Source organism: Brachionichthys hirsutus, chromosome 3, assembly GCF_040956055.1.
Source record: "Brachionichthys hirsutus isolate HB-005 chromosome 3, CSIRO-AGI_Bhir_v1, whole genome shotgun sequence".
Taxonomy (NCBI): domain Eukaryota; kingdom Metazoa; phylum Chordata; class Actinopteri; order Lophiiformes; family Brachionichthyidae; genus Brachionichthys; species Brachionichthys hirsutus.
This window is the reverse complement of record NC_090899.1, coordinates 8,356,731-8,372,913: the sequence shown is the minus strand read 5'-3', so window position 1 is coordinate 8,372,913 and position 16,183 is coordinate 8,356,731. Positions and strand designations below refer to the sequence as shown.

General features: G+C 43.3%; 2 protein-coding genes across 2 annotated transcripts in view; one reads left to right on the top strand and one right to left on the bottom strand.

Annotated features, from left to right (window-relative positions):
- Nucleotides 1–8,444: 8,444 nt before the first annotated feature.
- On the bottom strand, nucleotides 8,445–9,587 carry fpr1 (formyl peptide receptor 1). Its single transcript, XM_068756145.1, has one exon. It carries the CDS (start codon nucleotides 9,585–9,587, stop codon nucleotides 8,445–8,447), a length of 1,143 nt encoding a protein of 380 aa, XP_068612246.1.
- Nucleotides 9,588–14,941: 5,354 nt separating this feature from the next.
- The window catches only part of LOC137914967 (intermembrane lipid transfer protein VPS13D-like), a 13,818-nt gene continuing 12,576 nt past the window's right edge, over nucleotides 14,942–16,183 (top strand). Inside the window, exons 1-2 of the mRNA XM_068758452.1 lie at nucleotides 14,942–14,981; nucleotides 15,110–15,230. Of these exons, the coding sequence (XP_068614553.1) occupies nucleotides 14,942–14,981; nucleotides 15,110–15,230 (161 nt within the window). The remainder of the gene's footprint in view (nucleotides 14,982–15,109; nucleotides 15,231–16,183) is intronic.

The window sequence follows — 16,183 nt, the reverse complement described above, 5'->3', positions numbered from 1 at the left end:
TCATTTCTGGCAAAGTATTTTTTTAATTCCCATTCAATTTTTGTTATCGTTCTCTAGGGGGCGCTGTAAGGCTGATTGTCAAAGTTTCCCTTTTAAAGTGTCCAGGTAGGAAGGGTCAATAAGTGTTTAAAATTTGGTTTGGATTGGAGTGTGTGTGTGTGCAAACGCTGACTCTGCAGTTTTTAAAATTATATCCAATATGGCCGCCTTCCTGTGTGTTTGGGGGCGTGGCCATAATTTTTTTTTTTTTTTGCCCTGACTTGACGCATGTGTGTACCGAATTTCGTGGCTATCCGACAAAGTTGGCGTCGGACCCCCCATAGGCACAATGCATTGTGATTTTTGTAGGTGGCGCTAGCGCGCCACTTTTTCATTCCCAATTTTAAAACACATAAAATAATTAATTTTTCGCCGGTTCTGAGCTTGGTTCAAAGTTTGGTGAGTTTTCGAGCATGTTCAGGGGGTCAAATTGCCGTTTAAACAGCAGAATAAAGAATAAAGAATAAAGAATTAAAGCCGCAAGCGGCATTGTAGGCCCTCGCCGGCCGACAGGCCGTTGAGCTGACCCGCCGACCTGAGCGGACCCGCCGACGCGCGCCGCTTTTGTCCTGAGTGCTTCGCAAGTGTTTAGATTTGAGCTGCATGAGTAGCTCACAGTTTAGTCAAATCGTTATTTGGATTATATGGCCATCTGCCGTCAGGAGTTTCAATCCAATATGGCCGCCTTCCTGTGTGTCTGGGGGCGTGGCCACAATACTTTTTTTTTTGCCCTGACATGACGCATGTCTGTACCGAATTTCGTGGCTGTCCGACAAAGTTGGCGTCGGACCCCTCCCCATAGGAGGGGTTGCCATCGCCATGGCAACAGCGTAAAAACAACAACATGGTTACGATTGTGTTTTTTGATCGGGACCACATGAGGGACTTTTCTGGTCAGTTTCAATCATTTCTGGCAAAGTATTTTTTTAATTCCCATTCAATTTTTGTTATCGTTCTCTAGGGGGCGCTGTAAGGCTGATTGTCAAAGTTTCCCTTTTAAAGTGTCCAGATAGGAAGGGTCAATAAGTGTTTAAAATTTGGTTTGGATTGGAGTGTGTGTGTGTGTGCAAACGCTGACTCAGCAGTTTTTAAGTTTCAATCCAATATGGCCGCCTTCCTGTGTGTTTGGGGGCGTGGCCATAATTTTTTTTTTTTTTTGCCCTGACTTGACGCATGTGTGTACCGAATTTCGTGGCTGTCCGACAAAGTTGGCGTTGGACCCCCCATAGGCACAATGCATTGTGATTTTTGTAGGTGGCGCTAGCGCGCCACTTTTTCATGCCCAATTTTAAAACACATAAAATAATTAATTTTTCGCCGGTTCTGAGCTTGGTTCAAAGTTTGGTGAGTTTTCGAGCATGTTCAGGGGGTCAAATTGCCGTTTAAACAGCAGAACAAAGAAGAAAAAGAAAAATAAAGAAGAATTAAAGCCGCAAGCGGCGTTGTAGGCCCTCGCCGGCCGACAGGCCGTTGAGCTGACCCGCCGACGCACGCTGCTTTTGTCCTGAGTGCTTCGCAAGTGTTTAGATTTGAGCTGCATGAGTAGCTCACAGTTTAGTCAAATCGTTATTTGGATTATAAGGCCATCTGCCATCAGGAGTTTCAATCCAATATGGCCGCCTTCCTGTGTGTCTGGGGGCGTGGCCATAATACATTTTTTTTTTGCCCTGACATGACGCATGTCTGTACCGAATTTCGTGGCTGGCCGACAAAGTTGGGGTCGGACCCCTCCCCATAGGAGGGGTTGCCATCGCCACGGCAACACCGTAAAACCAACAACATGGTTACAATTGTGTTTTTTGATCGGGACCACATGAGGGACTTTTCTGGTAAGTTTCAATCATTTCTGGCAAAGTATTTTTTTAATTCCCATTCAATTTTTGTTATCGTTCTCTAGGGGGCGCTGTAAGGCTGATTGTCAAAGTTTCCCTTTTAAAGTGTCCAGGTAGGAAGGGTCAATAAGTGTTTAAAATTTGGTTTGGATTGGAGTGTGTGTGTGTGCAAACGCTGACTCAGCAGTTTTTAAAATTATATCCAATATGGCCGCCTTCCTGTGTGTCTGGGGGCGTGGCCATAATACTTTTGTTTTTTTGCCCTGACTTGACGCATGTGTGTACCGAATTTCGTGGCTGTCCGACAAAGTTGGCGTCGGGCCCCCCATAGGCACAATGCATTGTGATTTTTGTAGGTGGCGCTAGCGCGCCACTTTTTCATGCCCAATTTTGAAACACATAAAATAATTAATTTTTCGCCGGTTCTGAGCTTGGTTCAAAGTTTGGTGAGTTTTCGAGTATGTTCAGGGGGTCAAATTGCCGTTTAAACAGCAGAATAAAGAATAAAGAATAAAGAATAAAGAATAAAGAATTTTTGCAAAAACAATATAACTTTTTTTCTGAGTATGCGATTTCTACACAAAATACGTTTTTGGAATGGTCTCAACGAGGGCTACGCGTCTGTGGGGGCACACAAACACGAGTTGACGAGCTTCGCTCGTCAACTCGTGTTTGTGTGTGGGTGTGTGTGTCTGTGTGTCTGTGTGTCTGTGTTGTTTAGTGTCGGGGTGTGTGTGTGTGTGCTGTTGAGTGTCGTGGGTGTGGGCGTGGGTGTGTTGGTCGCCCGATGGTTGACTCGCTGCGCTCGTCAACCATCGGAAGACAGTTACAAACACAGTTGACTCGCTGCGCTCGTCAACTGTGTTTGTCGATGTCTGTGTGTGTGCGTGTGTGTTGTTGAGTGTCGGTGTGTGTGTGTGTGTGCTGTTGAGTGTCGGTGTGTGTGTGCGTGAGTGTGTTGGATGCCGAGGGTTGACGAGCTGCGCTCGTCAACTTTGTCGAGGGTTGACGAGCTGCGCTCGTCAACTTTGTCGAGAGTTGACGAGCTGCGCTCGTCAACTTGTCGTCTTCTGCGTTGCAAAAGCAATAGCCCCTTACGCCTAGTATAGGCGCTCGGGCCTAATAAAGAATTTTTGCAAAAACAATATAACTTTTTTTCTGAGTGTGCGATTTCTACACAAAATACATTTTCGGAATGGTCTCGACGAGGGCTACGCGTCTGTGGGGGCACACAAACACGAGTTGACGAGCTTCGCTCGTCAACTCGTGTTTGTGTGTGTGTGTGTGTGTCTGTGTGTCTGTGTTGTTTAGTGTCGGGGTGTGTGTGTGTGTGCTGTTGAGTGTCGTGGGTGTGGGCGTGGGTGTGTTGGTCGCCCGATGGTTGACTCGCTGCGCTCGTCAACCATCGGAAGACAGTTACAAACACGAGTTGACTCGCTGCGCTCGTCAACTCGTGTTTGTGGATCTCTGTGTGTGTGTGCATTTGTGTTGTTTAGTGTCGGTGTGTGTGTGTGTGCTGTTGAGTGTCGGTGTGTGTGTGCGTGAGTGTGTTGGTCGTCCTCAACAGCATGGCAAAGTTGGATGCCGAGGGTTGACGAGCTGCGCTCGTCAACTTTGTCGAGGGTTGACTCGCTACGCTCGTCAACTTGTCTTCTGCGTTGCAAAAGCAATAGCCCCTTACGCCTAGAATAGGCGCTCGGGCCTAATAAAAAATATTGATAAAACATCATTTTAAACTCTCAGATAAGCACACTTGTACTTCATTGTGCGTGCATGCCCAAGAATGGACATGCAAAAGAAAAAAAAAATTGTACAATACTAGTACAATTATTAATGTACCGGTATACAAATTTCCTATCATGGTATTCTAATGTAGTATCTTGGGATTTTGTTCACGAGTGAGGGAGTGTCGGAGCGCGAGATTGTCGGACCGATCGGTGCAGTGGCTGCAATGATCCGGTCGTTGAAAAGGTCTGCCGTGGTGAAGGAGGAGCTGGGCGAAAGGCAAATCTATGTTCCTAGCCTCAGCTATGGTCATGAGCTTTGGATCATGACCCAAAGGATGAGAGGGAGGGTGAGGAGCTCAGTCACCAGGGAGGGACTCGAGAGTGGAGTCGCTGCTCCTCCACATCGAGAGGGGACAGCTGAGGTAGCTGGGGCATCTATTTCGGATGCCTCCTGGACATCTCCCTGGGAAAGTGTTCCGGGAATGTCCCGCCGGGAGGAGGCCTGAGAGAAGACCTAGGACACGCTGGAGAGACTGTCTCTCAGCTGGCCTGGAAACGCTTCAAGATCCCCCCAGACGAGCTAAAGGAGGAGTTTGCAGAGACGCAAGTCTGGAAATCCTTACTCAGACCGTTGGCTCTGCGACCTGACCCTGGATAAGCAGTAGAGGATCGATGAATGGTATTACAGCCGCCAAGCGCCAACAGCGAGTAAAATTTCTGTTTGGCGAGAAATTGCAGAGGTTATCTGCTACACTGGAAGGTAAACGTTTCAATCAATGATGCATAAAACTGTGTCTTGGGAAGCTTTTGTCCCTTAGACGCAAACACACAGCAGCGGCATCAAGTGATAGCCGCCCTCTTTCCTTCTCTGCCTCTGACCTTGGCGAATTTCTCCTGCAATCATCAGCCAATCGGAGGCAAGTGTCAGCGAATATGAACGGAAAAAGTGCAGAGAACAAAACAAGCCTGAAGGCGGGGTTTAAAGTCACATCCTAGTTCATCCTACTCCACAGGTAGTATCCTCAACCTCAGTGTTGATGGTACAAATAAAGAGGTGTGTCAGATGAGCACAAAATCCACAGTTAAAAGCACCTCGGTGGAAATGCAATCCACACCTAGTTCTTTGTCATTAAATAGCTCCTTGTCTACCAGTTACAAATTTGATAGTCATGGATACATAAGCACATTGCCTTGCTGTAAGTGTCCTAAAAATAATATATATATATATATACACACACACACATACAGGGTGTATTTGTATTTACACAGGGTATATATACGCTGTGTTAATACAGCTTTAATGTGTACTTAAAGCTGAAATTTATGTAAATTTAGTTTACCAAATAATTTATTTTATCAGCTATAACTTCTTCCAGAGATGTGCAATAAATGCCATTTCCTGAAATGCCCTCTCCTTGTTAACTCATTACACTGACATTTTCAAAATGGTCAAATAATGGTAAAAACTTAAACATAAAGGTTAATTAGAATTAATAATAATAATGTTTTTATATAGTGCTTTTCTGGACACATAAAGGTGCTTTAAACTGACAGGATCGAGGCTGCCAATTTGCGCCATCAGCCCTCCTGACCACCACCGACATTCACTCGCTCACAACATTCACACAGGCAACGTAGGTGAAGTGTCTTGCCCAAGGACACAACGACAGTGTACACATGTGCCGGAGCCGGGAATCGAACCGCCAACCTCTCGATCATAGGACAACCCGCTCAACCACCTGCTGTTAAACCACCAGGTGTGAATATATATTTATTATTATTAGATAGAATGTTAGAGTACAAGTACAGTCACACAGTAGCATGTATTACAGTACAAATAACGTCAAACATCCTGTCTAAGAGGAGCATTTCAAAAAAGCCCTTGCGGGCTTGTTTCCGTTGAATCGTTGATTCCGTGTTGTTAAAATAATATTGGCAAAGCTTCAGTTTTCCAGTCAATGCAACACAAAGTCAAACCAAAATGTTGATGTAGTTTAATTTACATATTGTACTCTGAAGATTGACAGTCATGGTAGATCTGTTAAAGAAAACTGGATCTGTTGAAGTCCACTTCACTTCATTCAACACAGATATCTACTTATAGTTTTGTATCGTATAATAAGTCTATTTAAGATATCATTTAGAGGTGAAGCACACTTTCAGAGTCCTACAGTGGTAAATTGTCTGACAAATATATCCTGCATCAACAAATCATTTAAAGGTGAAAAAAGTGTTCTGAAGTCTACTCAATGCCAATACGGTGAATCCACTCAAATGCTCTTCACACAGGACACCACACAATGTCAATTAAAGAGAACAGCCTTGCTCATAACTACGCATAAATGATCAACAGAAAAATAGTATTTTGATAATTGAATGTTTGCAAACATTTGAAAGTACTTCCATTAAGTTATCAATATATATATTGTTACAAAATCATCCGAACGATTATCATGCACGGCAAAACATTCATTCATTCATCTTCTACCGTTTTTCGGGTCACGGGAGTTGCTGGCGTCTAATCCCAGCTTGCGGTGTTACATCCCGAATGCGTTGCCAGCGCATCGCAGGGCCTCAGAGAGACAGACGGCTATGAACGCACGCACGCACGCACGCACTCTCTCTCTCTCTCTCACACACACACACACACACACACACATTGAGGACAATCGGGGGTAGCCAACAGACCTAAATTGCACGTTTTTGGAGAAAATCGGAGAACCAGGATAAATCCCACGCAGACACGGGGAGAACACGCAAACTCCGCACGGATAGGATGCGTTTAGAAAAAAGGAGCCGCGATGCAGACAGGGAGCGGCGGCGCCGGCAGACAGCCATTTAACGGAGCGGCTGGATCATATCAGCTGACTGAAAGCGCAGGTTGAATTGAGTATCAAGTATGGGCACCTAAAATTGTTTTTATGGAGCTGGAGTCTAGCTTGCGGACAAATCATATAGTAACATTAGCTACTGCTAACAGTATTTAGTGACGGGAGAAAAGCACCATGCTATTTGCAAGTAATCCAGTTCGCTCGAAAAATCATTTTAGACACAACTTACCACAAATAGGGACTTCTTACAATATAGTTGAATTAATGGATAATTTCCTCCTCAGGGAGTAATGTTACAACCGAACAGCAGCAGGCTCCGAGGCCGCAGAGCAGATTTACGAATCCTACTATGTTGACGTTTAACCCGCCCTCTTCTGCCTCTGATTGGCTTATACTGATATAAGTGAAATCATTCTTACCAATCATTACCCCTCATGGCTAAATTTAAACAACTCAACCAAATCGGCAAGAAGCAACAGCCAACCAGAGGCACACTGGGAGGGGTCATGCCTTCACCGTAGTAGGACATGAAGGGGTGTCTTTCCTGGAGGCGGAGCCTCCTACGATGCTAAAATCTCATTCGTCATTTCCTTTATCGTACGTAATCATTGCCGCCATATTGTAAAGAGGAGAACGAATCATGAGGGAAATCAAAGACAAAAATAACAACAAAACGAGTATATTACTTACATTACATTACATCATTAATTTCAGTGACTTGCAAAATACTTTGTAAGTTTTTACTAATTGTCTGTTTTTAGGATTCTGACCAGATATTTATGTGAAATAGTTCCCTCTGCTGGTCCAAGAACAGCATTTATAAAGTCTATAGAAGTGAACAAATTTACAATCCAAAAAACAAGGCTCAGAGGAACAAACTAAGCAAAGAAGTGAATGCTGTTTCTCATAATACACAATAAACTTATTATAACTACATATTAAAATTGTATTTGGCTTTGACATAATGATATCACAGTGTAATATAAGTGAGTTGTAATATCATAAAACTGACAAGTATGTAAATGTGAATATTCCACGTTGGTTAATTGGGGGGGGGGGGGGGGGGGAACAAATAAAATAAAATTAGCAGATCAATTGGTAACAAAAATAATCTTTAATTTCAGTTCTGCAATACACACAGAAAAGAAAGATGAAATGGAACAACATGCAACAACAACATTAGTCAAAGGCAAGTACATTTATACTATGCAAATTTAATGCTTTAAGCTGTTCTAAGAAAGTCAATACTTTACTTTTTGGCTTACAATAACATACCCTTACGCTGAATAACAAATTTATAAAATAGCATAACTGACAGCTTAACTTTCAATTACCACACACACTAAGATGGTCTTTGTGTTCACTATTACAGGGTTAAGTTTGCCACTTCTTTCATCGAACGACTGATTGGACTGAGTTGGTGTAGAGGAGAATTTGGTAAATTAAATTACAATAGATCACTTTGTTCTGTGGTTCAGCAATATTAATTCATACGATAGTTAATTTACTTAGTTCAGTCTTTTTTTGTACATTAGTTTACATCACACTCCAACTGTGTATGGCAACTTTGTAAAACAACCTTTATTATTATACTTTTCAGATGATGTCACATGCCTATTAAAAAATAATCAACCATGCATCTAAGTGCAACCAAAACCAGGAGCTGCTCAAGATATGCTTGTTGAAAAATGGGTGGGTTTGGTTCCTTCTTCTTTTCCTTTTTTCAACACTTTAAAATCTCTGAGTTTGATAGCGTTTATGTAAATAAACTTCAAACGTATCAGAGGTGGATCCTGTCCACAGCTCCATGATGAAAACAGTAGACCAGATAGTTCCAATTAAATCACTCACTGTATCAGGTGAAATCATTCATTCTGAGATGATGTCATCATGATTATTGTTGAATATAACGTAAAAAAAAAAAAAAAGGCAGGCAGTTTGATTAATGTTATATACAATTACATTTTCTATGTACAGCCAGTTACAGTATTTTTGGTTTCATGAAATAGACAAGCTTACACTTCAGCATCAGAGACAGACTTGTCTTTGCTCCGACTGGTGACCATTGAGTTTGTGTAGGTATAAGAGCGGGACACCTCCTCCTGGAAAGCAGTTTCCAGCACATTTAGGATGGATTTGCGAACTTTGTCCTTGAAATCTTGACCCATGAACACATACAACAGTGGGTTCAGACAGCTATTGAGAAAGGCGAGGCTGGTTGCTATGGGAACTCCAATTGTGGTGATATGGTCTAATATTTCACTTGCATGAGCAGCCATGTGATTTACCAACTCGATGAGAGCCATGACATGATATGGAGCCCAGCACAGGAAAAAGGTGGTGATGACAGCAGCGATGATCTTGAAGGGGCGACTTGACTGGCTGGCCAGGGTGCGATTTCTTCTGAGACGATGAATTATGACAGCGTAACAGGAGACGATGACAGTGAAGGGGACCACAAATCCCAGGAGGAAGCGGGTGACGGTCATCGCCTGATGGCGAAACTGTCGCAGCTGATTGACTGAGGGTGTTTCATAGTCGTCAGAAAAGGCAAAATTGTTGAAACAGTTGATGATGTCTTCGTTGTTGTACGACGGCCCAGTGTCCCTGAAGATGAAATACGGAGCGCTGAGAACCAGAGCCAGCATCCAGACACCCAGACTCACGCAGGACGCCTTGCCTACACTTCTGTGGTTCTGAGCCCAGACGGGCCACACCACAGACACACATCTGTCCACGCTGATCACCACCAGAATGTAGACGCTGGCGAACATGTTCAGGAAGCTTATGGTGCTGTTCAGTTTGCACATGAACTTTCCGAAAGGCCAGTGGAAATCCATCGCTGTGTATGTCACACTCAGAGGCAGGAAGGCAGTGAAGAGGAAGTCGGCCACGGCGAGGTTGAGGAACCAGACTGTGTTGACGGTTTTCTTCATCTTAAATCCAGTCACCCAGATGACAACTCCGTTCCCAAGCACACCAAGAACGAAGGCCAGGCAGTAGACAATGAGAGACATGATGTTGAGCGACTGCCTCAGCTCAGCGTGCTCATCCTTATAGTCGTATTCATCATCGTCGCCGTAAAAAGAGCCATTTTTGGAAATGGCATCTGTGATGCCGAAGTCATAGAACGGGGCAGCCGTCAACAGCTCCATCATATTCCTGAGGCCTGCGAAGAATCCAATAAACGTGTCAATGTTTGAAGAGATTCACCTCGAGGGTCATAATGCACGAGTTTATTTCGCTTTAATGAATGTTTAACTTCATTAAAAGTTACAGTATTAGGTCCAATCTTAAAAATGTTTTTTTTTTTTTTATGTCAGTTCTGCAAGAAGCTCCGTAGAAGATTCTTTTCACATGAACGTGGGTCAGGATGGATTATTTCAGGCAAACTCCTGTTCACACACTGTTCGTGTAGAAAAGTAATTACAAAAGTATTCAAAGAAAGTTTTCTAAATGTTGACGGTAGTTAGAGGCTTGCGAACAAGGATGAAAGCGCAAATAAACTTAAAAGTCAACTTCTACATGTAAACCCGCTGAAAGACAGGACAAAAATACAGATGGGGCAGAATTGAATGGTTAAGTTTTTTTTGCAAAGGTTTCGACCAGAGCACAGAATAAAACCTTCCTCCTGAGTTTGCTGCGATCTAAGTGAGAGGATAAGTGAATACCTTGACCAGAGTCCGCTGAGGATCCGCAGTTCGACGGCAACACCCGAATGGGATTCGTCTCCTGGAATACGGAGATTTTCATTCCCGACTCCTTAAATAAGTGACGTCACAGTTCACGTCGAGCCGGGACCTCCTCCCCCCCCCCCCCCCCCGCCCCCTTCCTCCTCAACGCGTCTCTCGTGGAGTGTCTATTGATGAGTTTCCGTTTGAGAAGATCGTTTTCGATTATATAGAACAGCCTCAGTTTAACTGATACTCATTCATGTATCTACGATTGTATTTCAGTTTGGAGTAAAACTGCGAGTGCTGCTTGTCTCAGTATTTGATCCTCTGCTGCTAAACCTGTCTGACAGAAGCGTCTTGCCGGGACAAGTCTTCTTCAAATGCACCATAAACTTGTTATTCCCTGGGAAATTCAGAAAGTGAAAACACCAAGCAACTAATCCCAAAACGATCATCTTGTCGTCGCTGACGACCGACCGGCGGAGCTGTGACCATGACAGCATCATGACAGCATCATGTGTGTGTTTCTCTCGGTGGGTTGAGCTCATGTTGGCTCTAAACAAAGACCTAAAGCATCAACGTGTGAATGTTTAGGACACACGTCTACTGTACACAGAAGTACAGTCACCGCTGCGTCTTTGAATAACTGCAGGTTGCTCTGCAGACTTATAAAACTGGAGACGTGCCTCTAAACTTGCTGAGTATGCATTCAAAGTATTAAGTAATTTACCACAATGTTGGAATTCTGGGCAATATTGAGACCATTTAATGGTATATACACAGTACACTGTATTCTGTATTCTGTACAGAGCGTTCCTAGATTTCAGAATGCCTATAAAACTCATAATCATATCTGTTTGTTTTATTAACATGACGCATCCGCAGTGCAAGTGGTATAAAAGTTAACCTATACAATACAACTTACAGAAACAGTAATTATGGAACTTTGTTTAGAGCCCAAAAATAATAATAATAATATAAAATAAAATAAAACAAGCTTCTTGGATAGAATGCAATGCTTTTTGGTTTAGCTCACGCATCACTGAAGTATTTTACCGTTAAAATGTAAAGTGAGAGAATCACAAGGCTCCAAAACAGGACTGGCAAACGACCGCAGACCAGAATGAAAGCTTTAAACAAAAGATAATTTATATGCACACCCAGGAGTATAGCTAATCTGTAATTCACATATATTTTATCTTTCAAAGCTTCCTGGCTGTTGTTGTGCATCACATATATATATATATATCTCTGTCATGTTCCCACAGAAATTGGAACTGAAATCTATTCCAAGACCTTTCAATTACACAGAACTACAGATTAACTTAATAAGTAAGAGAGTTAAAACTTGAACAAATAACAGGGCGCAGCAGAAGATTTAATGAAACTTCCTGAAATACAGAAAGTTCTTGTGTGTGAGCAGCTTTTTCTTGTTTCAACGAGCACATGTGTATCTTGAAAATCCTGCAGAAATCCATCACAAGAGGAACTTGCAATACAATGCAATCCAAAAAAAAGCAACAGTAAGAGCAAGATAGACTGAACATGGCCAGAGAGATTAAAATTGTCTTCTGATTTCCCCGTAGAGCAGCCCTACCTTTCTGCGGGGGAAATATCTCAACAGCTTGACTTGATCGTATTTCCTCCCACGCAGGTCCTCCCAACACTGAGTGTAACTGCCCACACATTTGTCCAAATCTGTATGACATGGTTGTGAATTAACGCTTCATTTTGAAAATTCTATGAGAAAAAGGATCAAACACATTGAACTGATTTTTATCCCCCCCCCCCCCTGCAATGCCACGTGTCTGCTTTTATTTGAATTGCATATTTAAAAGATCGCTTCAACCAAATCTATTTACATTTCTTGGTTGAAGTTTTCTAGATTTACACAAAGATTGGCAGTACCGATTTTAATGCTGAACTTGCTTGCACGTCGTTTATCAAAAGCTGAATTTGCTGCCCCACAGCAAGAAGTCGCATACTTCCCACGACATAATTTTGACATTTGCGTTGAAATGTTGACTTAATATTGTGACTAAAAGCAGAAACGAAGCATTGCAGTAATGATCCCGGCTTCTGAAGCCAAAGATTTTGCTCAGTGAAACTAAAAGAGGCTCAAAATCTCGATCAGATTCAAAGTGTGATCTGCCCATCCTTAAACTTTAAAACTTCCCCCGCTAATGCACAAGCACAGGAACCGTGGCCTGCCAATAGCCCAGATGTGAGGGGGTGGAAGTAAGGAACGAACGAGGGGAAGAGAGAGAGACAATACACACCAGTGTTTGTGTCCAGGTACTTGCTCTGTGTCTCTGCAGAGCAGTGAGTAGGAGGACTCCTCCGTGTTATCATTGCCTTTTAGTCTGCACACATAAATGTTTGGCATCCGAATCCCCACTGAGAGATCCAAAAACAATACATTCAAGTATGGATACTGTTAAAGATAAGCGAACCCAGTAAACCTCCTCACTTTGCTCCCAAACTAGTGAACAGCCCACTTACATTACTGGACGATGCCAGTGTTTTTGATCAAGTCTAGACACGGTGACTGCTTTGTTTACGTTGGTTCTGATTCTGTTCTGTGATACAGCGTCCATGTCACATTTCTGTGTTCTTTACTTTAACGTTTCTTTTTTTTTGACAGGGCTTGAAAGCGGAGCATTTTGTTGCTGTCTGTGGGGGGATATTAATAACTATTCCAAGGCTATAGTTTGAGGGAAGCCTTCAGAGCCCAGGGCTCGCCAGAGTTCTTGATTTACCAACCAAACGTGTAATTATGTGTGTGCCGCACAAATACCAATTTGGGTGTGTAGAACAACTAGTGGGGGGAGGGGGGGGGGGGGGGGTTAAAGAGAATGTAGTTTTAGCAGAAGGTAATATACGCAGCTTGAGTTTGGGGGTTTATTATTCACTAAAACAGCTGGCAAGATGAAGGGGGTTACAGAAACGCATAACAAAGCGGCATGTAAGTGTGCAAATCTGTGCGTGGTCCAGACGCAACTAATGACACGCTGCATGTCCCTCCGTCACTTCTATACGCCCAGTGATCTCCGTTCCCGTTGCATTGAAATCACTGTGAGCTTGCAGCACTAGATCCTTTTGTGAAAACAGGGGCATGAAACTGGTGAAACTTCTAGACTCCAGTACTGTTGTCATAAAGACAGAAATGCTACGTCCTCAAACCTCAAAGGTTTGTTGATCTTGTTGCGGTGATGACTGGAAATCGAACCCTTGAGAGGTCAGGAATTTTGTTTTTCCAAGTCAAAACCGGTGCTATCGGCGTTCGCCCCGACGGCTCAGTGACAGCCTTTTTTTTTTTTCCATGAAATGGCACCACACAGCGAAAAAAAAAGAAATAGCAACCTCAATAACCAAAACCACTTCCTTACATTCGTCCCTACTTGCAACCACAACGGCTGGTCCCGTCGCAGACCTATGGGATATGAATAATTGCCCCGGAATCTGTCAGACAGCAAACAAGTCTGGTGATGCATACGCCCAGCAGTTCACAGTGCTCTCTGTTTGTCTGATGGCGCTTGATGTGCAGAGGAATGGGATCGCAGGAGTGGGACTGGTGACACCATGGTGAAAGTGGTGACCCATTCCATCTGTTTAACAAGTAAAGAGCATTTTAAGAACGCAGAGCCAGCAGCCAAGCGTTTGTGTTGCTTCTTATTTCATCAGAACGATCACATTCTGAGAGCGCCTGCGCTATTTAACAGGCATCTGGGTGTCATATGTGTCCCCATCTAAGACACATCCGAGCAGTAAACTAAGGGACGAGTATATGTGGTGCATTTTAGTTTGAGGTTCTCTAATAAAAAAACACACATGGTGGGATTCAGCAACCCATTAGAATCGATTAAAACAAACCAGATTAAACCTTGCAGCGTTTACATTGTAATCCAAAATCAGGGTGAAATGATATGCAATCTGATTATTATTGAAAACCTGATGAAAGTCCATCACTGTGGCGCCAGTTTGGGGTTGAAAGGATTTAAAGCAGCACAAGAGCACAAGTTACTGCGCATGGGACAGATGCATTTTTGTCCTTGCACAAGTTTCAGAGAGGAATGTGTCAAGTTGTTTGCAATCAAACGATACAAGCAATGGTACGCAGGCCGCGGAAGGAATGAGGCAGATGGTGGCAGACAATAATGGGGGGGGGGGGCTACTTGCCTGTGCTGGATGGTAATGCGTTATATTTTAGTCTTAAGTGTGTAATCATAGGTTTGGATGCAACCTCCCATTTAAATGTTTTCCCGTCTGTCGCTGATAAACAGCTCAGCCTGAGTAACCGGGCCTTGCTCCGTATGTCTCCATGATATAACGTTGAGTAAGCAATTTATTTATTTATGTATTTATTTCATGTGAAAATCTAACTAGACGGGGTAGAGAAAGAATACATGTTGGTTTTCCTAAAAATGATGACCGCAACGAGTTTCTAAACAGGATTGCAGAATAAAGACGTCAAGAGAAAATGAACTGACACCACAGAGAGACTGACTTTACAAAGAACTTCATACAAATGCAGCGAGAAACGACACAAAATCTCATGGAAATCACCCTTTGAGAACCCCCCACACACACACACAATAAATAATAAACACAAGAATGTGCTGAATCAAGGCAGTACTGACAAAGGGGAACTCCAAAGTTCTGTTTTCCCTCTGACTGTATACGGTACATTAAATCCGATGTCTGGGGGAACGTAACACATGGTCAGTGTTTGAGTTCCACCTGTGACGACAGAAGAGCTTGAGATAAAGGAGATAAGAGGACTAAAATACTTGCAGCTCAGCGAGGGAAAGCACACGCCAGCCAAACGCACAGTGGCTATGAAGCTGTATCTTCTGTTGGCTGTGTTTTGCGGGGCAGGTACAGCAGAAGCGCTCCTCTCATCTCTAATGCATCGACTCATACTGGGCTCTAACACAATTCCACAGACAGAATGTTGCTCTGTTTTAATCACTTCTCTATCCTTGTTTTTTTTTTTATGTCCACAGTTGCCCTGAAGGACGATGACAAAATTGTTGGCGGGTATGAGTGCCCCAAGCATTCTGTGCCTCATCAAGTGTCGCTCTTCGATGGGTACAACTTCTGTGGCGGGACTCTTCTGTCCGATGAGTGGGTGCTCTCTGCTGCACACTGCAGACCAAAGTACCCCAGGGAGCTTCAACTCTGAAACTGTGGCAGATTGTTGGCGCTGGTTGAATTATGCGGTGCAACTTCAGATCATTTTTGATGCAGTTTTCCCGCTCTGAGAGAAAGTGGAAGCAACGGGAGCCCGCAGTAACCCTTAAAGATTCGTTTTATTATTTCCTCCAGGTCAAATGTAGAAGTCCGGCTCGGAGAGCATGACATCTGGGAACCTGAGGGGACAGAGCAGCATATTATGACTTCCAAGTTCATCCGCCACCCTAACTACAACTCCCGCACACAGGACAGTGACATCATGCTGATCAAACTGAGTCGACCGGCCACTCTGAACAGTTACGTACGCGTTGCCGCACTTCCTTCAAAGTGTGCCAACGACGGGACAATGTGCCAGATCTCTGGATGGGGCAGTCTTCGCCCCAGCGATGAAGGCTGTGAGTTATATGCTGTCGTAGTTGTGGGACAAAGATAATCTGACTGTGTGAGGATTTCTTTTCTTTTTTTTTTACATTTAAACATAACACTTTACAATATTTTTTCTCCTTTTCAAGCAAGGTACCCTCACAAGTTGCAATGCTTGGATGCCCCTCTCCTGAGTGATGACACATGTTTCAATGCATATCCTTTCCAAACCACTGAAAACATGATCTGTGCTGGCTACCTGGAGGGAGGGAAGGACTCCTGTCAGGTAATATAGAGGTCATGCTTCAGTTTTTGACCTCTTTATAGACAGCAGGGTTTTTTTTACCCCTAAATTGGGTGAATATGATGAATGATGATGAATTACGAATCTATTTATTAGATAGAATGTTAGAGTACAAGTACAGTCACACAGTAGAATGTATTACAGTACAAATACAGTCAAACATCCTCTCTAAGAGGAGCATTTCAAAAAAGCCCTTGCGGTCTTGTTTCCGTTGAAA